This window comes from Parasteatoda tepidariorum, chromosome X2 (genome assembly GCF_043381705.1).
Source record: "Parasteatoda tepidariorum isolate YZ-2023 chromosome X2, CAS_Ptep_4.0, whole genome shotgun sequence".
In the NCBI taxonomy this organism is placed as follows: Eukaryota; Metazoa; Arthropoda; class Arachnida; order Araneae; family Theridiidae; genus Parasteatoda; species Parasteatoda tepidariorum.
In genome coordinates this window covers 14,226,431-14,247,936 of record NC_092215.1, presented here as the reverse complement: position 1 = coordinate 14,247,936, position 21,506 = coordinate 14,226,431, and the positions used below count along the sequence as shown (strand labels likewise).

At 29.4% G+C, this 21,506-nt stretch overlaps 1 protein-coding gene across 1 annotated transcript in view; it reads right to left on the bottom strand.

Moving 5' to 3' along the window:
• LOC107436893 (actin-binding LIM protein 2) overlaps positions 1-20,598 on the bottom strand; it is a gene marked incomplete in the record, with an annotated part of 67,755 nt that extends 47,157 nt beyond the window's left edge. The window contains 1 exon segment of the mRNA XM_043049796.2: positions 20,323-20,598. Coding sequence (XP_042905730.1) covers positions 20,323-20,326 — 4 coding nt within the window.
• Between the last annotated feature and the right edge of the window lie 908 nt (positions 20,599-21,506).

Below are 21,506 nucleotides of genomic sequence, written 5' to 3'. Positions count from 1 at the left end.
CCAATAGCTTTTATTGTTTGCAATTTGCTTTGAAAGTTCAAACATTTATTATTAGATTGTTATACATTTTGTGTGTTTGAAAGCTGTTTGAAGCATGTTTATTTATTTCTATCACTTGTAGAATATTAATAATTGTTTCGTATTTGATAATAAAAATCTTACTTTCACTGTGATAACTGATCGTAGTAGTTTTATTTTATTATCCTAACATCGATTAATTGTATTAGTGAAAAGTTTTAGTTTTTAGCCTTTCAACCTAATTGCTTTAAAACAACTTTTTTCTTAAAGTTTCATAGTTAAAAATTGCTAAGTTTCTCTTATTTGACTCAATATCTTGTCACACATAAAGTGTTTCCTGAATCAGGAATAAAAAACAGATGGTTTTTAAATTGTTATATAGTTATGATATGAGTATGCCAAAGTTTATGCTCACTGTTTAAATTATACAATGAGAATGTCAAAGTTTATGCTTACTGTTTAAATTATACAATCATTATTTTCTTTTATTTTACAGATCATAAAATGTTTTCTTCAATCAAAATTGTGTTCACTTAATAAATTCAGCCAATCCAGCAATAAATCATGAAGATTGAATTTCTCGTAGTTTCATAACTATCGTTTCTGTCATTTGATTCAAAAAAGGATTGGTGACTATCAACACAGTAACCATATTATGGAATTTTTAAAGGCAAATTGGGTGACCATTTAGCAAATTACTATTTCTTTTAAAAAATATTATTGAAACTTTACTTTAATATCATTTGACTAAGAAAGTCTTGAATTAGATTAAAAATCTTAATCCAATATGATTGCTATTATGAAAGAATATTAATTAACTGATGCTGTTCATTCTTTTTATGCAACATTGCTATACAAATTTTCTATATATTGATATTAAGCTATTAGGAATTGTTCAGTGCTCTATTAATTAAGTTGTGCGAGAAACTTTTAAGACTTTACGTTCTAAATAAAATAATTTTGAAATGAAAAAAAGTATATCTTTTTATTTTTAAAGACACATTTTTTGCTTCATTGCACTTAACTAGAGCAAATTATATTTTTTTAGCTGATCGTTTATTCTTTTTAAAAATAGTATGGTATGTATACTGTTTTTAAAAAAAAATTTTCCTTATTCTTTTTTCTTTGTGCGGACTATGAGGCCTGACATTGTCCTACTTGGAATAAGCTCAGTTAATTTCTAAAAATAAAAGAAAACCCTATGAACCTCCTTTCAAAAGAACAAAATATTAAAAATAAATTACTATACAAAATGGAAAAGAATTAACAACGGAAATAATAGCAAATATATTTTATTTTATTACCGTCGTCAAACAGCCGATCCGATACACAAAGCAAGTCCCAGAAAAATGAACAATTTAAAAAAAATAAGAGATTGTGAGATTAGTTGTTGTAAGAATTAAATATTAAAATTTTTATCGAAATTTTTTAAGATATAAACGGTCACACGAGATTAATGTTTATAATTTGAACTGTCATATGACTTATGGTTATCAACATTAATTTTCATTAAATATTTTAAGTTGGTTGATTATTTTTAAAATCTAGTTATGTGTACTTTTCGTTACGATTAATATATTGACAAAGAGATCGGGCCTGTCCTCTTAGGGAAATTCCATTCAACAGGTGGGGTAGAGGTCATAACAATAGATTGATATGATTCATCAATGTGTCAAAGGGGAAAATGTATTGCTATGAATTGATTTTTGAAGTGCCGACTCCTGAATTTTAACTAATTTCCATCGCCAAACATTTGGCGAAAGAAACAGGCTTCAAATTATAGTTCTCTTTAGCAACCCTTAAAGATTACACCACCACTTGTAGTCACTATTGCACACGTGTAGTCATTATACCCGTAGTCAATATTAAAAACCATGAGTAATATAGTAATAAATATGGAGGAGATATCTTTTCATTATTCAAAATTTGGTGAAAAAATTCTGGAGCATCATAAATATCTGTACTACTTTCATACAAAATTAAGAAACAATAAGACAACTTGGAGTTACATTCGTAAAGATAATGGGTGTCGAGCAAGAATTTACACCATAGATCAGGGATGGGCAAACTTTTTTGGTCGAGGGCAAAAAATCAAGAGAAAAAAGTTTGGTGGGCCGAGTAAAAACTTCTAAACTAAAAAAAAAAATGTTTTACAAGTTTTAATTGAAATATTTAATGAGATGAATGAAATTGCGATTTCATTTTTAAAAGTTCCTTATATTGAGGTTCGAAGTGAGATGTGCTTAGGAACGAGGCTAAATGCTTGTCTGTTAGTCTAGTTCTGAAATGAATTTTTCAAAGGTTCATAGTTGGAAAAAAAACTTATTCACATATTTAAAATAAAGCAAGCACAAGCATAGCACTGATTTTCTGGGCATGAGATATTAAATTTTGGTAATGATTTGCAAAACTCATACTTTGGCATGTTTAGAAACAACAATAGTGTGCAATCTTTCCGTACTCAATAAATAATGTTAGAACTCGCATCGGCAGAAAAATGCGCTGTCTGCCACATGTTAAGCACAATTCACCGATTCCATATGTCTGATCTTCGAGGCTTGTTGGAGCTAATCTGCGGCTTTTCTATAAAGAACTTCTGCTTTCAACATTTTACCAATTGAAGCTGTCTGTGCTAACTATTTTCATCAATTCCACCCATAAAGTTAAAACGTCATCTTGTTAAAAAGAGAAAGAACAAAAATAGCTTTAAACAAAGTAGACAAAATAATGGATGCATCTTGTTTATATTCGCCACGGATCGGCAAGTTAAAATTCTATATGCGGGCCGGATAAAACCTTCCGACGGGCCACAGTTGGCCCATCCCTGCCATAGATGAACATTATGACGGTGTTCTTAATTCTCACATCCGCTCATCAGACATATCAAAGATTGAAAATTATCCTTCGTAAATGATTTTAAAAAAAAAAAAAGTAAAAGAGAGTCCAGTCCAAGCTCTGCATTCGCAATATAAAAGAACTACTTTAAATACTCATATCTTGTGCAGTTTTTTACGATTTTTGAAAAAAATTTGAAATTAATAATTTTGTACCTAATTTTAAATCTTTTTAAAGTTATAGCAAAAAACAGTAAAACAAAAAGAAAATAATAATAATTTATAAACATGTCCATATCTCCAGAAATATATTTTATGCAGTTATTAAAAATAACAACTTGCCAATTGGTACAAGTTACAAGCTTATTGCTTGATTTTCTGGCATAAGGTGTTAAAAAATATTTGTTTTTTCGTAATTTATAGTAGGCCTTCCAAACATCTAAAAACTTCATATCTTATTGCTAAGTATTAAAAATCGCATGAACTAAACACCTCTAAAGTTACAAAGTAATCATTTAAGTCTTTCTTGCGAAATTTAAATATTATATATACATATATATATCAAGTAATTTTGTAAACCCGATACCGAAAAATCAATTAATAAGCTTGTAACTTGTACCAATTACTCAGTCTGTTTCTTGCAATAACTGCATTAAATTTCGTAAACCTAACTTGAAACTTTATAGAGATATGGACACATTTATAAAAAATACATTGCTGTGTGTTACGTTTTCTTTTTTTCTTTTCTTTTTTTTTTTCGCTATGCCTTTAAAAATATTTAATTGATGAAATGCCACCGATTACGAACCGATTTCTCCTTCTACACATAAAAGACCCCGAGCATCAAACTATGGACCTTTGAACAACACCAATAAATCTTAACAGCAAGAATTGGGAAAGCTTACACCAAGATCAAATAAATTTTCTTCATTCATGAGTTATTTTTGCAAATTTTGATGTAAGTTTGGAAACCGCCAGACTATAACGGTCTGTTTACAATCGATCACGAAAAGGTAAAAGTTATTTCCGCTTTGCACGATGTTGAACATTCCACAGAAACTGAAGTAAAAAGTTATAAAAGGTCTGTGTGTATTTAGCTGTATAGTAAATATAATAAGAAGATCAACATAAATCTTTTAGTTATATTAAATAATTTCATAGTAATTAAATTCTATTCACTTAGATTTTTTTAAGTTATGTTTTCAGTTCGAATTCATATTAGTATTATCTTCGCTCTAAGTTTATATTTGGTTGTGACAATCTTATTTCATTTCAAGGTTAGAAATATTGCCTAATGCTTCCTAAATTAATGATCCTTGCTTTATATCTTAACGGAAAAATAAATTTACTAACTCTCATGTGAATTGTATCTTATTGAAATTATAAATCTCAGTGTTACTGTTTAACAAAAAAGGTGGCAGCTTTTTTTATACGCTAAGTATTGTAGAAGAACTTTTTAGGTGTAGCTAAATTTTACCCAAGAATTATATGTAGTGTTTAACTTCCCCACTTTGATGCAAAGTAGTTGCCATCCTTTTGAACTAAAATAAATTTTTTACAGTGAAGCTTTAAGAATGATAGCCATGATGATAACCAGTGGCCTGTAGAAATTAATAATACTTTTGAAAAGACGAGGATAACGCATTTGATAGGATGAAATTAGATTGAACAAAATTTTCTTAAATGTAAAGTTAATCAAAATTTTAATAATTCAAAACTTCATTAAATTTGTTTGAAATTTATACTGTATTTTTTTATAAAATGACTTTATTTGAGCCGAATATTTATCTAATTTCATAATAAAAAATTATAATTAATTTTTACTTTAAGTTTGAGTGTCCGTATACATCGATTGAATGTCCTCTCTGTCCTCCAGTGATGAAGATTTGATTCACAAGAAGATTTGATACAGCTAAAAAAAAATTGTTAACAAGGACTTGAAAGAATTCCCGGCAGATCGTAGAAACTAGATATAAAATAAATATATCCGAAACCCACCATTGAGGTAACAGATGTAAGATAAATCTGAAACCTTACGAGAGTGAAAGGTTCTTTAAGTTAAATTTAATTCAGACACGGGTTTGGAAAGAATCCAATTTCTTCAAATCTCACTATAGTTAGAATGAACATTTTATGTCTCACTTAAAAAAGATTTAAGTACTACAATCGTAAACTAAGTGACGTAAAGTGAAACTAGAAGTTCTTTGTCACAGGATACAATTATAACACATCTTTGTAGCTAAAAGAATACCGAAAGAATGGAACGAATAAAAAGAATAAGTTCACTTAAGTTGAATAACTTAGTGGATAGTTCCTACAGTAAAAAGTTTTAGGAGACTAATAATTTCAGCTTTATAAACTGAGTGAAAAATAATTAAATGTTAATAGATTCAATTATTTATAGATAGTATTTGATTAAGCTTTTAGAATGTTTGCAGAGAGCCAGTTTCATAAGAATCAGATAAGTTCACATTTTTGATTTTGATTGAAATTTTCAGGACATGTTCTTTATGTAAAACAATTACACATGTGTTTTTTTTATTTTTGCGAAAAATCTTTTTTCGACATTTAGAGGGGTCAAGATTACAGATCCTCTGAAATTTTGAGAAAAACACATCAATTTAAAAGTGGGCAATACTTTTACCGAAAAAAGTGAATCACAACACTTATCGTAGAGAGAAACTGAAATTCAGCACATTTTTTTTCAGGGTTTTTAATTGTCTTCGCCAAAACTAGAAAGGAAATTTGCGTGCAGAAATTCGCCCAACACAACACACAACTTTCGTTCAACACAACCGTATGCAAAACTTTTAGCGCAACTTGGAAGTTGAATCATCGTGTGATATGCCAAGCGAAGTTGAAGCAACTTTTTTCCTCCTCTTCGAAAAAGTTTGCCCAACATTTCGCACAACAACGCTTTTGACCAATCAGGTAAGAGCAGTCCACAACATTTCTTTCAAGAGAAAACAAGATGGCCAACTTGTGATGGTCTTCGGTGTTGATGTCAGATATTTGTTATTTCAGGTGAGTGTCAATACTTTATGTTTAATGTTTTTTTGCACAAAATATGATTCAATTCTAAAGAACTTACTAAAATACTTTTGAGTAATAATGTTATTGCATAGCTTATTTTTCAAAACGGTGATAGATTTTCTATGCCAAATTCGCCAATCTGAAGGAATATAAACAGGCGACGAATTTTAAGAGTTTAAATAATTTATCGATCCATAAATTACTAAGGCTGGAATTGATAAATATGCGAGATCCATTGTAAAATAATACACAGACAACAATCGCCAGGTAAAGAATACTGATTTTCACCTATGAAGAATCATAGATCGACTGTATGGGCGCTAAATTGCCGGGATAGAAGGAAGGTATCGGCGCGTTTACGATAAACATTTTCATGAACTTTGGCAACCCTAGAACAACTTTTTCCGACTGAATGTTGGATGAAAAGTTTATCTTGCTGTTGCGTTGTGTGTTGTGTTGGGTGAATTTCTGCACGTGTGATATGGCTTTTTAAGTATAGCAGAAACAAAATGACGGTTACTGATTAAACTTTTTTTGTTGTTGATATAATATGGCCTTAAAGTTTGAGACTCGTACCTGAATTATTGAATATAGAAATAGTAACGGAAATGTTGTAAATTGTTTTAAAAAATATGATTTAGGCCCAGCCATCTGGCCCTAATCTGGCCAATATGAACGTCTTCCCCATTTCCCCGAGAGAGGTGAGCTGCAGTCATACAGCCAGAGGCCAAATTATTAGACGCACTATAAGATTATGTAAATTCTTAATTATCAAGTGATACAATACTGCTTTATAGTTTTTACACGGCTGAAACACGTTTGCACTTGCTTACGTTCGTGTATCAATTGGTTAACATTGCAATGCAATACGTTAAAAATAAATACAAATAGGAAGCACATAAATATCTCCTACATAAAAACCCATTACATGTATGTTTAAATATAAAAGTATTGCATATAAACTCGTGCAAAACATGTGATAATTAAAAACTACAATAATTTGGTTTAATTATTATAATATAATTTCTGATATAATAAATATTCTATATTTATATAATATATCATCTAATTTATTCAATTGTCGAATTTATATTATATATCGTCGAATTTAACCATCTGATACATGAACTTAAATAAGTGAAACCGGTTTCAGTCACGTAACAACAATAAAGCTGTATAGTATCACTATTAATTAAGATTTTACAAAGAATCTGATAGTGCGTCTAATAGTTTGGGCTAGGGACTGTAATTTAGAGCTAACTGAGGGGGCAAAATGGGGGAATTAGCACTTTCCTATCTAGACAAATGACATATTGCTTCGATTTTTTTTATGTTAAATCGAACAAAATCCCACCTATATCGATATAATCAATGTATCAGAAGTTGTTAAAGCTTTAATGGATAATTACTCCAGCTCATTGGTATGCAGACAAACAAAACTTAAGATTCTACGGACTTTTTTAAGACCAATCAAAACGGATAAAACGAAGCGAAATGAAATCAAAACCAATCTATTATTAACAGTTTCAGAAATATTCAATACCTTATTTTGAACATACAATATTGTTTTAATATCTATAACAGCTTCATTTATTAGCCACAGACCAGAACATTCAATTAATAGTCGTAGTTAAATTTATCATATATACCTTTAATTTCTTTATATGTAATGGGACGGACAGTTTTCTCTTTGTTCCTTTTTTTCTTGTTTACATCCAACTTAATGATGTTGAATTGGATGGGTTGTCTCAAAGGTGGTGACACATTGTTTCTGATGAGTAGAATGAAATCTCAACCAAGTTGATAGAGCATTCGTTTAAAAGTTTTTATAAATAAAGAGTACTGTTTTGTACTTAGGCATATCAACACCAAACATACCAACACTTAATAAATACCTATTTCTACCACAGGCGGTCAAATGACAAGACTTTGTTTCTTGATTGAAGGTATGAAATATGGATGTTAGGAATGAAATAAACTAAAAAACTCTTTTATAATTAAACAAAATTGTACATTGCCAATTTTTATGTATTACAAACTCGAAGAATAAGAATTTTTAATTCATTGCTCAAAGCATTTTTTACATGTAGAGGGTTTCCATTGTACATTTTCCGCAAACATATTTCCTCTAATTATTATTACTTCTATAATTCTTATAATTAATATTATTTCTTCTAAGCTACTTACCGAAACACTTAGTTTTTGTCACTTTTTCTTACACAAAAATGACAATCTAAAATTTTAGATACTTTCTTAAAATTTGAATTCACAGTTATTCTGATTGAACAAACTACGCAACAGTCTTAGTAGAAATATGCAACTAATCGAATGCAATACGTTGAACATGCATTACATCGTAATTTCTGATCCGATAACCTTATAAAGCAATAAATTGTTCTCCCGGTCAAATAACCGGTTCTATTAGAAATAGGTATACGACAAGAATTATTCGAAACAAACAAAATATGAAAAAAATAATAGTAGATTTTTAACTATATATAATTGTTAGAAAAAGTCATGAAGTCAAATGTTCAAAAACGATAAGATGATAAGCAGAGCTCATTCTAGGCAGGGTAAACAGGGTGCAGCACCCTGTTGCCCTTTTAGTCAACAGAATCCACCCTGTTGCCCTTTTAGTCAAAAGAATCCACCCTGTTGCCCCTGATGTAATAGACTCTAAACCCTTTCTTTCCTCAATTCTTCTTTATTTTTTCTCCAAACTGTACAATGGATTTCTTAAATTTTCAACTATTTTTATTTATTTTGTCATTGCTGTCAATACATAGATTTATGTGGGGGAAAAAAATAGCCATCACACCCCCTTGTTGCACTTGTCTTAGAAAGTTTGCAGTTGCTTCCACTATCATTAAATCATAATTATTATTAATCAATTTAATTATTAAATCATAACTACAGACACTTAAAAACATACATTTATTATTTTATTAATATATGCAAGCAAAATAAATTACTAAGTTAATTAGCTCAATAACTCAATATATATATGTTAATTTATTAATAAAAATGAGTAAATATGATTGCTTTGCTACTGTTAGTAAAATAAAAAAAATTTCTTTCACTAATTGACAATGTTTTTTCATAGAACGTGAAAAGTCCATAGAAAGAAATTATTGCCCTTTTAGAATAATAATGCCCTTTTTTTAAACGTTTGTACCCTGCCCTTTTTTCTGCCTAGAATAAGCTCTGTGATAAGCGCATTTTTGATGCCTAAGTTTTTAAACGGTTATGGTATGTTTAGCGTTAACAAGTTTGACATTGCTACATAGACAAGCAATGTGTTTGATCATCCTTATTTATTTACTCTAAATTGAATGAGATCAAAACTAAATTAAAAGAATTAATAATTTTGAAGCTGTAAAAGCTATAACGATTCAAATTATATAAAGTATAGTTTTTGTCTTACATCTGTTTATGCATTTACATTTCTATCTAGGCAACCAAAACTGTACTAGGGATTCAATATTTTAAGTGCTTATCTTAAGTGCTCAAATATTTAAACAGGTATGAGTCAAAATTTATGCTGTTTTAAAATAAAATTTAAATTACTTCTTAACTGTTCATAATATCGGCCTAAATCTTAATTCGATTCAGTGTGATACATCGGAAAGTTTTTATTTCCAACAAAAAAAAGCTTTAAATGTTTCTGAAACTGTTTAAAATAAATTGGTAATTATCTCATTTCCACTAGTCATTTGATTAATCCTAAAAAATTCATAAGATCTAAACCTTTGTTCATCTGTACAGCTTTGTACTGTACTATTTATCCATAAAAACTTTTATAACTTCTCATATATTAGTTGTATCGATATAGATAAAGCTTCATTCGCTTCAGAAAAAAAAAAAAAATACATCGAAACAATTATTTGTCTAGATAGCAAAATTCAAGTCCCCCCTTGTCCCTTTTCCTTTAGTAAATTCCAGATTGAGACTGAAGCTCACCTCGGGAAGGGTGTTAACTTCAAGTATTCATATTGGGCCTAAATAATATTTTGGCCCAATATTGGCCAACCTTTGTGGACAAATGTTGGTATTAGCAGATTTTGAAAGTCAAAGTTTAAAAAAATAGATCGAAGATTTTTGAATGACCTTTGATGTAAAGGTCCACTGAAAGCATTTGTGTGTTAATAGTTAGTGTAAACGTAGAACATAAAATAATGGTGATTCGTGAGTCACTCGTTTCACAACAAATATTGCCACTAGTAAATCGATATGTTTTCTCAAAATTTCAAAAGATCTGCAGTTTAACCTCCCAAAACTTCGAGAGAGATTTGTTTTTATAAAAACACGCGTTTTATAATTTTACGCAAAGAACACATCGTGAAAATTTCAACAAAATCAAAAATGTCAAATATCTAACCTTGGCTAACACTTAAAAAACTGACTCTTAAATTTAATGAAGAAAACAAGATATGTCCGGCATATAAAAATTTACTAAATCAACTTTCTGAGAAAGTTGAGCAAAACTTTGAGACAAAATTCTTCACACCCTTATCACAAAAGCTTATTTTTCAGCTCTGAAATTTTATTCCCCCCTCCCCCCCGTTTAACAACCTCGATCGCGCTTGGAAATGCAGCCTGTCTTGATTTGCCTCGCTATTACCACGGCTTTTTAAGTTTTAATTTTTGATCTACATTTTATTTTCCATTTTTACTTTAATAGCTTTGGGGGTTTTTTTTGCATTTTTTTTTTCAAATATGCTTTGTTTTCTTTATTACTGTCTGGTGAGTCTTGAAAATGGGTGTCAATACTTGAGAGCTCAAAATATATCGAATTTCTCCGCCTTTATAATTTATAATGCCCATGAAGTGCTTAGATCTCAAATATTTTTTCGGATACTGTTTCTAGGGTTTCTTCATAATATGGTTACTATTATTTAAATTAATATTATTTATTCAATAATAAAGTAATTTTTCACAACTAATACTACATTATTAAACAAGTATTATTGTTATACATATATATATACGCCATGAAGGCACTATAAAAGCATTTCTATGTACTAAACTATATAACTAAAAGTTTTTTTTAAGGAAAAATCAATTTTTGAACGTAATTGTATGAACGATGTCTTTAACTAAACTATTTCTGTACTTCGAATTGAAAATACATAAAAATCTTCTTAACTTAGCTAATTTTAAATTTAAAAAAATGGGGAATAAATTACACGTCAATTTTTAAATCAAGCGTAAAAGCAACTCACACTTATAATGAAAAATAATTTAGACACAAGCCAAGTATGAAAGATTTTAACACTCAATTGAAGATGTATGCGGACGGTTAAGTTGACTGCCAGTATAGAGGAACCTTTCATATTTTATTCAGCAAGTGATTTCATTTTTAGAGATCTTTAGTTGCCTTATAAAAGGCATCAACAAATCAATAACCAAGGCGTGGTACTTTAAATGTGAAGATTCAGTAATGCCAAATAAAAGATTAGTTGACTTATATAGCACAGCAAAATGTTATTTTACTAACTAAAATTTAGACTTATAAAACAAATTTAAAAAAATAAATAAACAGATAAATAGAATTACAATACATAGGAGTTCACAAGGGGAGTCAAAAAATGTATCTACAAGCCTCTGAAAACTCAAGTCAAAAACTATATTTTGCTTTTAAATGTTATTAATTTTTATTTTATAAAGCAACTAATGATGCTTTTTTAAAAAAAAAAAATTTTTTTTAAACGGTCGTTGAACAGCCGACTCAATTTTTGGGTTTACGACTACTAATGTTCAACTACGTAGCCTTGTAATTTTGAACCCAATCCAGAAGACAAGGGAACTCCTGGATCAAGTATTGGGAGAAATTTGCCTTCGTGGAGGACTTTTTGATGGAACTAACCCGCATTTGCGTTACATGGAGCGGAAGACCACGAGAACCTCCCACTGTTAGCCTGACGGCAAGGGGACTCTAACCCATGATCCGTCTACCACTGAGGATATTTCACATCAGCACTGTGGTCGGTGCAAGCCGGATGCGGAATTCGTATCGACCAGCCATCGCCGGGATCGAATCCCGGTTCACCACATTGGAAGGCGAACGTTCTATCCCCTGAGCCATCGCGGCTCTAATGATGCTTTTTTGTCGCATCAAAAAGACTACCACTCATAAACTGAAAACAAATCGATTCACAGAGAGCAAAAAAATGCATACTTAAATTTGACGCTATAAATAGTTAATATTCTTTTTTATGACTTTTTACTAATTAGAAGTAATATAATTATTTAAAAATAATTATGATAGAAAATTTAAACAAAAAAAAGAAACACTAAAATTCAATGTTTTCCATCCGTGCTCTTATCATATTTAATTGTAAAAAAAAAGTATAAAAAAAACATATTTATTAATTTTTTATTTTGAAATTTAAATGTTGATAAGAACATATATTTTTGTCAAAAATTAAACTAAAATTAAATTGTTTATAAAAAACTTCTGAAGCACAAATGTAAAAAAAAAAAAAAAAAAAAAAAANAAAAAAAAAAAAAACCACCACTTTTGAAATATTTTAATGGGAATGGGGTATCTGTTTCAAGGAACGACATTGCATGCAGGTCGTCGGGCTACCAAAGCATGGGAGCCATCCCCTTTGCAGAGGATCAAAATTGCGACAGCGTTTCTTCGGATCATCATTAGGGATGTTTCCCAGACCGTCGCCAATAACCCACTGAGATTTCTCTAGTGAGAGGCAAATAAAGTACCTACCTACCTGTTTCGGGGAGTGCTCTAAAATAATTGCTCACTGACACCAGTAATTGCGGCACTAGACACCGAGGCAGTAGACGCTATTGTAGTAGATACCTAATATACTAATATAGGTAGAAGGTTGTTTTTAATTATTATTATTATTATTCCTCTCAAACGTAATTATATAAAATACAAATAAAATAAAGTACCCATAAATATTACCCTAGCATACCCTCCAACTGCTACGGAATTTCCGTAGTTTCAGAAATCTTCTTTTCAGACGGTAGCAAAATTAATGTTTTAATATTTTCAAAAAATTAATTTTAGCGTAACTTGTCCACTATTACTTATAAAAGTGCAAGCCATAGGGCTAGATTCTTAAGTTCTGATAAAAGTTTTATGAGAGATCCATTTGCTTCGCTACCACTAGAAAGAATTATTTTCAAAATCCTTATAAGTTGGAGGGTATGCCCTAGTAACACTCCCTAGAGAAAATTTTTGCGAGTGCCTTTGTTACAAAATTGTTTTAAAATTCAGAAAATACACACTATATTTCCCAAATATAAAATCACACGTTAAAAAACAATTAGAATAGAGGAAGGCGTGGTGACTCAGAGAATAGAGCGAGAGTTCCAAAGAGATGATCCGAGTTCAAATTCCAGTGATGGTTGGTCGATACGAATTCCGCACCCGGTTCGCACCGAACACAGTGGTGACGTAAAAAATATTATCAGTGGTAGATGGGTCATGAGCCAGATATCCCTTGCTATCAGACTAACCATGGGAAGTTTTCGTCTCCGTGTAACGTAAATTCACGTAAGTTCCATCAAAAAGCCATCTACGAAGGCAAATATCACGTTGTAGAACTTGATACAGAAGTTCCCTTGTTTTCTTGACTGGGTTCAAAATTACAAGGCTACGGAGTAATCGTAATCGTAAACTCAAAATTGGGTCAGCTGTTCAAAGACGGTTATAAAGTAAAATTAGAATAGAGATGCACAAACTTCTTTCTAGAAAACTTTCAGCTTTATATTAATTGATAATGTTTTAAATATTTCTTAGTATAATAGGAATTTGTCTTAAAGATTAAAAGATACAGAAAATGTATAATATACTCAAATTAAAATATATTTTAAGTTCTGAGAACTTAGTCTTCTTTAACAAAATTAACTTCAGCAAAATCTATACTTTAATAATGGAAAAAGAAAGCTTATTATTTTTATTACTGAAAATTAATAACATGCATCTTCTAATTTCAATTTTAATTGTGGAAAAAGTAAGTTTATTATTTTTCTTCCTACTGAAAATAAATTACATCTTTTTAATTATTAAATAAATTATTAATCTACATTTGTTTTAAACATGCTTTTGTTAAAGAAATTTTTTTTAAAAAAAAATCAAAATGTCAAAAGAATTAAAATTTTGGAGACTTTAAATTAGGGCTTGTGCATTTCGCAATATCAATTTAGTTTCGAAGTTTAGGATCATTCTCACATTTAATTTCGTGTTTTTTCCTTCAAAATCTATAGAAATTAGTTTGAAAAGAGTAAATTTTTAAGTTAGTTTATGCAGCTTTTTTCAAATGATTTTTAGTTAAAAGGCGGTGTGCCACGTACATTAACCATTGACTAGCTGTATTTGACCAATGGGCCATAGAATAAGCAATCCTAAATTAGAAAACTAATTGTTAAGAATTACGAGAATTAATAGGAAAAACAATTTGAAAAGTACTTTGAACACTAAGGAATTGCTACAACTCATTGCAATGAATCGTTTTTTAAACATACTTTACACTTTTTAATGACTAAAAAATGGGCTGTGCATTCTTGGTTACATTCCATATAGCCGTAACATAATTTATTACACAAAACGTTCCTTTTTAATAGTTTTCTTTATCTCGCTTTAAGTATTCATTGGCATCCAAACCAATGCTTCAGAAAATGTTAGTCAAACGCACTCTTATAACGCAAAAATTACAAAATAAAAAAATACAAAATTTTGCATATTTTTAGAACAAAGGTTTAAGGAATATTTTTACAAGAAAACGTTATTAACGTTAACGGAGTTCTTGAGTTATTTTGTGTCTTAAGTTGTGTTTAAGTTGCTATCTTGACCGGGATAGCCTGGTCGGTAGGGCGCTGGGCCCATGTCCGAGAGTTCGTGAGTTTAAACCCCGCCGGCCGAAGTGTAGCAAAGTGACTGATGCACGTTAAATCTGTCGAGTCGCAAATGTCCTCCATGTTCCCATAACAAATCAATACCTCTGGGGGTACTGGATTGGAGATCGATCGTTCTCTGATTCAGGTCAAAATTACGATCTGTGGGTGAATGAATGGATGTATGAATGGGTCTGCCCTATAAACGGGTGCGACGTATGGTGTGGCAGAAGTCGAATTCTTGGCCATAGATGGCGCCACTGGAAAACAAGAACAATCGCACCCCCTCAGCCTAAACAGGCATACGTCAACAACAGTTGAAGTTTCTTTTGAACTGCTGCTTGAGTTAAGAAGAGGCTGTATCGCGAAAGAAACTTTTCACCGCACATTTTGTTTCCCCTCCATTAACTATTTAAAAATTATAAAAATCAAAAAATGAGTTAACCTAGAGCAGGCTAAAAAGTTTCATTTGCTGAAAAAAAAATTAAACCTTCAAAATGCAAACAAATTATCTGAAAAGAACTTTTCTCATAATTTGTTTTCCCTTTTGATATTTTGAAAAGAAAAAATTTTCATCATTTAAAACCTCAAAAACTAATCTAGGTTTGCCAGAATTTACTTTTCCTTTACTTTACAATACTTATAGAGGTGAAGTTGCGATAAAAAGCGTTTTCTTAAGCAAATAGAAAAGTAGAATTTAAAGTTTTCCCTCCTTTTCTTTCAATTTCAAATTAGTTTTAATGCTTTCAGTTCTATTTTTACTAACGATTTCTTGCTGCAAAAGGAAAACTAATTAATTTTACGACAATGTAGTGAAATCAAAATTAAAGATTCTCTTTTCTGATAACATCATCAAATGTATGCTTTTTTTTGCAGTTTAAATTTGACTTACTCTTAACTTATAAGTCAATCATACGATTGAAGACGATTGTAGTTCAGCTTACTCATATTTCTTCCATTTCAACTAATTTAATTATTTTTGCACCAAGCAAATTATCTTTTGTTTATACAATTTTCATCAAACAAATGGTATAAATGATAAAAATATAATAAAAATCAAAAATAAAATAGCCAAAATTAAAAATGTGGAACACACTTTTTTAAAAATGTTAGCGTTGGTACCAACACACAAACAATTTTTTTAATGTGATTAATTAAATTGAAAATGCTAGGGAAAAAATTTTACAAATTAAAATAACGCATTAACAAAATAAGCGTTCAAAGATAAGTACATAATTATTGCATGTGCAAGAGGAAACGAAAACCCATAATAAAAATAAGGTGCAAAATATTTGGAAAAAAAATGGTCGACTGCATGAAACACAAATGGCAACCAAATTAAATAGTGTTAGGTACAGTAGAGGGGGGAAATATTAGAAGGAAAGAGGTCCTGAAGTAAAATATATTACCCAAATTATTGTGCTTAATAAAATAAATTAAAATTCACTAATATGAGTTGAGATGAATGAAGAAATTAATGTTGCAAATCGGTAGTACCTTGCTAAAAGTAGCGGCACAACCATATCTAAAAAACTCGATAAAAGTTATAAATTATGTCTGATAAAAAAAAATCACTAGGGTACATTAGGATCATATGATCTGTTTTAATCTAAAGAAGAAAAATAGAAAATACTAAGCAGAACATTATTAAAATTTATTTCAAGCAATTATTAATGTAGCTTTTAAATTATACTGTCATTTGATTAAAAGAAAAAAACTGTTTTTCGTATTATACTAACAACTACCAAGAAAACTTGAGAAAGTGGTGGCAAAACCCCTTCAGGTTGGTAATAATAAATAATGATGTGAATAAATAATGATAATGACGATAATAATAATGTTTCTTACTAGTGATAAAGATAAAAAATATTTATATCGACAGAAATACATAATTTATTTGCATGAATTTTTAAATGCAAATAAGACAACTTAATTTTTTTTAATGTGACTGTTCACCGTCTCACAAAGACGTTCATAAAAATATTTTGCAACTCTTTAGAGATTTTTATAAATGGATGCAAAGGTTTTAGAAAGACTTCCGCTCGAAATGTGATTTTTTGTGTGAAGGAAGTCACGTGGCAAAGAATGTGCACCACAGTCTTAGTTCCTATTATAATGAAATATTGATTTTTTCCTTTTTAATTTAAATCTTTTTTAATCTTACAATTTTTTTTTTTAAAATCTGAATTTCATTTTTATTTTGGATAGAACTGAAACGAGATTTGAGTTTCCATTACAGTTGTTGACTAAGGGCTTTGAGTATATTAAAGTAGATTCCTCAATTTTACATACATTTATCTGTCTATGCCAAGCTCCTTCAATAAGAACAATTCTTTCTAATTAAAGAAAAAATTGTAGCAAAAGAGTTTAGTTACAAGGATTTATTTTGTAGAAATAAGATAGCTCTGTCTAATATAACGTATTAATAATACTTGCTCTTTTAAAACTAAAGCGAGGGGAAACAGAAATAAATATCAACTTGGTATAAATATGTATTATAATTTTCTTTTCTGCCGGTTGTTTTTTCCATTAAATAGACCACTTTTTGCGAGACCTCTGCATTACATACTAAAGAACCTTTCGTACAGCTATGCGTTATAACCAATATAAGAAAAAAAAAATTCAATATTCAAACTTTCATAAATTGTAAATTAACTGTATTAATAAAAATGAAATCAAAACAATTCAATGGAATATACTACATTCAATATCAAAGGCTCATTCTACTGAAAATACTTTTCCTTGCATTTTTTTATACTTATTTCTTTGTGCTTGATAGTACCCAAAAGAAAGAATTTTTTTAGGCTTTTATCAGTTTATGTAACAATTGTCAGAAATCCTAATAAACATTTGATTGAGGGAAGCAAATAAAATGGCAGTACAAAATATTTTCAAGTCAAATAATACACGATGAATGCAGTGGGCTAATAGAGAAGGAAAACTTAACGGTTCAAATATTTGAAAATGAAAGTATGAACCACGTAAGTACATAGCTTTAAAAACAGCGTTCAGATAATAATACAAGAACAGAAGCCTACTGAAAACATTGATAACTTTGTAAATGGAAATATTTTTCTGGAATTTCTATAAATACATATTAAAAGTTTAAATGGAATGAAATGGAAGAATATAGAATTGTACAGAATTTATATTTTGCAGTATATATATATATATAACTTTTACTTAATTATTAAATTATATTACGAATTTTAATTAAATAAAAAAAGCAAAGGAAACGTTAAGAAATAAGTTTAATAATGAAAAGAATTTTAAACCAAATTCAATTAAGAACAAAAGTTTTTTCAAAACTTCAAAAGATTTTTTATATTAAAAAAAAATTGCATAAAATGTTGAGACCTAATTAAATTTTTGAAGTGGTAAATTTCTCTAATTGTCAGTGGTTTCCAACCAAGAAAAAATTTCTATGCACAGGAGAATATTATAGTTTCAAGAGTGGTGAGTCACTTGCTATAAATCCTTCAGCATCCTTAGAAAATGTAATTTATGCAATACTTTACTAGGTGTTTTTAATCATTAGTTAGATTTCGTACAAAACACATCAGGAACTATGTCGGAGAAAATGTTTAGAAATTTTGGCAAAAAGAATTTATTAAACAGATTTTCAAGCTACAAACATATTTGAAGAGCATTCAGTCACAAAAGTTTGGTCTTGAATCCTCAAATCTTATCCAAGAGTAATAGAAAGTGTTATCATGATATCACCTCCTGTCTTATTTGTTTATAATATTAAATCAGTTTTTTCAAGTCAAGAACATTTAAAGTGACCTACATTAGAAATTTTTAGCAAAACACCATACATTCAAAAATTAGTGAATAAAAACAATCACGGATATTGCTTTGAGCAAAAAGTGACTAACCATGTACAGGCTTGCTCTAATGCTAAAATTTTTCCTATTAGTAATTCATTCGTGAATTTATTTTGCTTAAATAATTATTTCGTGCAGACTTCATAGTCGACAAATGAAAAAAATCAGGACAAAATTTAAAAAAAAAAAAAAAAAGGAAATTTTTTCTAACATATTTTTTTATTCCAGAATTACTTTGTTTTTTAAGAACAGACATTTTTAGTATCGTTGAATTAAAAATAAAATAAATAAAAAACCACTAGAAGTTAACATTCCTTCATAACCATATTTAAATAAAATTTACAATTGATTTTAAAAATTATTTTATCCAATAATTTTAAAGCAGAATTACAATAATCTTAAAATGAAAACGCAGTGAATCTGCTTCCAAATTTTTTTTTAGTTCATCAGTAGTTCATGCTCTTTCAATTCACCTTAAAAATTCTAAGATATGATTACCATTTGGTTGACTGTAATTGATAATTTTTAAACTCAGATGAAAGAGACAAATCAATAATTGTGAAAGTACAAAACTCCATCAAACAAGATTTATTACTATGTTGCATTTGCTGAAAATAGTAAATGTGCATATGATCCGTGAATTCCATAGAAATTTGATAAAGTTAAATAACTATTTGATTTTTTTTTTATAAAATGACTTAATGAAACAATGAATCTTACAGATAAGATCTGAACTAGGTTTATAATTAGAGGTTGGTTCCTAAAAGTGAACTTTATATTTTTACTAGCATTATAAAAAAATGTCGGATCATAAATCCAAATTTCAGGATTTTTAAACTCTATTATTTAAAAATATGCACTTTTATTCGTAAAAATGGAATGTTCTGAAAACACACAAAAATAAAGAATTTCAGGGCATTAGCTAAAAACTAAGACAAAAGATGACAATTATGAACCCTGTAAGTGAACATAAACAAAATTAAATTATCGCTCCAAATTTATATATATATATATATATATGTGTGTGTGTAGCTACAAACATGTATAGCTGTTGAGAAATAATTTTCTTTGTGGATATCGTTTTGGCGTATTAAATTTTTAAGTTTAAAAAAAATAATTTAAACTATTACGATGAATCAATAATTTAAAAAATTATGTGAATAAAATCTACTTGTAAGCTAACTACGTTTATAGATATCTTAAGAGTTTTGATATTAGAAAACTCTACCAAACTTAATTGCTGTTTTACTACCACTTTGTAAAATCCTTTTCAAACACAGTACAAGTTGGCAGGTACTGGCAGGTATTGCAACGTTGCTTATATTTTGAAACATTTTAAGAGAAAAATCTGATTAAATATTAAGTTTTGGAATAGGAGAAATGAGTTTCTAGCAATAGCGAAAAGGGGGGAGAGAGTCAAAATAGGTTAGGAGCCACTGGTCTAAATATTTAAAAAATAACTTCTTTCGGGGTATTTCCGTATCATGATCTGTTACGCCAACTACAATCGCCAAGGTGCCAAATCGATTTTAAACTTGCAAATTTTTTGCACTTTTTCTTTGATGTAACAAATTACTACTCAGCTAAATCAAAGAATTACAAAATTATTGTGGAAGCTGCATTTTATAGAGTAGAGACTTTGAAGCAGAACTAAAATAATATATAGAAAATAATCTAAAAATTTGAAATCTAAAAATAGAAAATTATCTAAAAAAATTGAATCTAAAAATAGAAAATAAACATACCCATCTCAAAATTAGAGTTTTTCAGGCCAAGAAATGGAATCTTCAAAGAAGAATAGCTCAGATGTTTACAATGAAAATAAATTCAACTTGAGAGACACACACCGGCTAGAGAAACAAAATGCTACTACTCAGAACAATGTTGAAAACAAAATAAAATTCCTTACAGACGACAGTCTGAGTGACTTCACTTCGTTTCTTTGACTTCTATAGAGAAATAATTAAAGTAAACCTTACTATACAGATTTGGAACCGTCCTAGCAGCCGCGATTCAATTTATGTTAAACCTAGAAATCTGTGGCGCGACGGCATTAGAAATGGGAGATCGTCAAGGCTAATCTCATGCATGCCAAGTTTGTCCGACTGGCGGCAGGCAGCTGCTGAATTTTTCGCAGGATGTGAAGAGCGTGTGATGTACATTCGGCAAAAAAAAAAAAATATATCACCCTGAATAACTTTCGTTCTGATGATCAGATTTTCACGTACTAAGTGCCAATCTTAATGGTTTCTATGGGTGACTTCAAATATGCTAATTAACTAGTGCTAACTATTAATTAAGTTACGAAATCATACACACAAACGAACTTTCTCTGAATAAACGTGTATTTTTTGTCATATTTGGATTCCTGAACCTCAAAATACAGCTGGTAGACAAACTTTTGAAAAAATTGGATCAAAATTTAAGGCGCTATGAAGTTTAATATATTTGGCGTCATCTCAAAAAGATGCCAAGAATTATCACCGCAGCAGAATAGAAAATTTTAATATAATCATTCGCTAGAGGCGTAAATGACAAGAGACAAGCTGAAAAAATAAAAAGGAATTAAATAAAAACTGTAGCTATCCTTCGTTTTTTGTAGCTCGAGCTACAAAAAAACAAAGGATAGGTCGGGTCAAAAAGTTTTTTTTTTTTTTTTTTTTTTTTTTTTTTTTTTTTTTTTTTTTTNTTTTTTAATGAGTCGATAGAAAAATATTTCAATGTTACTAAACAACAGAAATTTATTACTGCCCAAGATTGCTTTCGTTTTCATATCCTTTCAAAATAAAACTGAATGGATTGATAAATTATTTATGATTTTCCATGATTCCAGTTTTTTAACACATAATATTTTTATCAGGTACTATTTGCATTGAAGTTGTTTTTAATTTCCTTAAATATAAAGATATTACATAAGAATATTGTATGA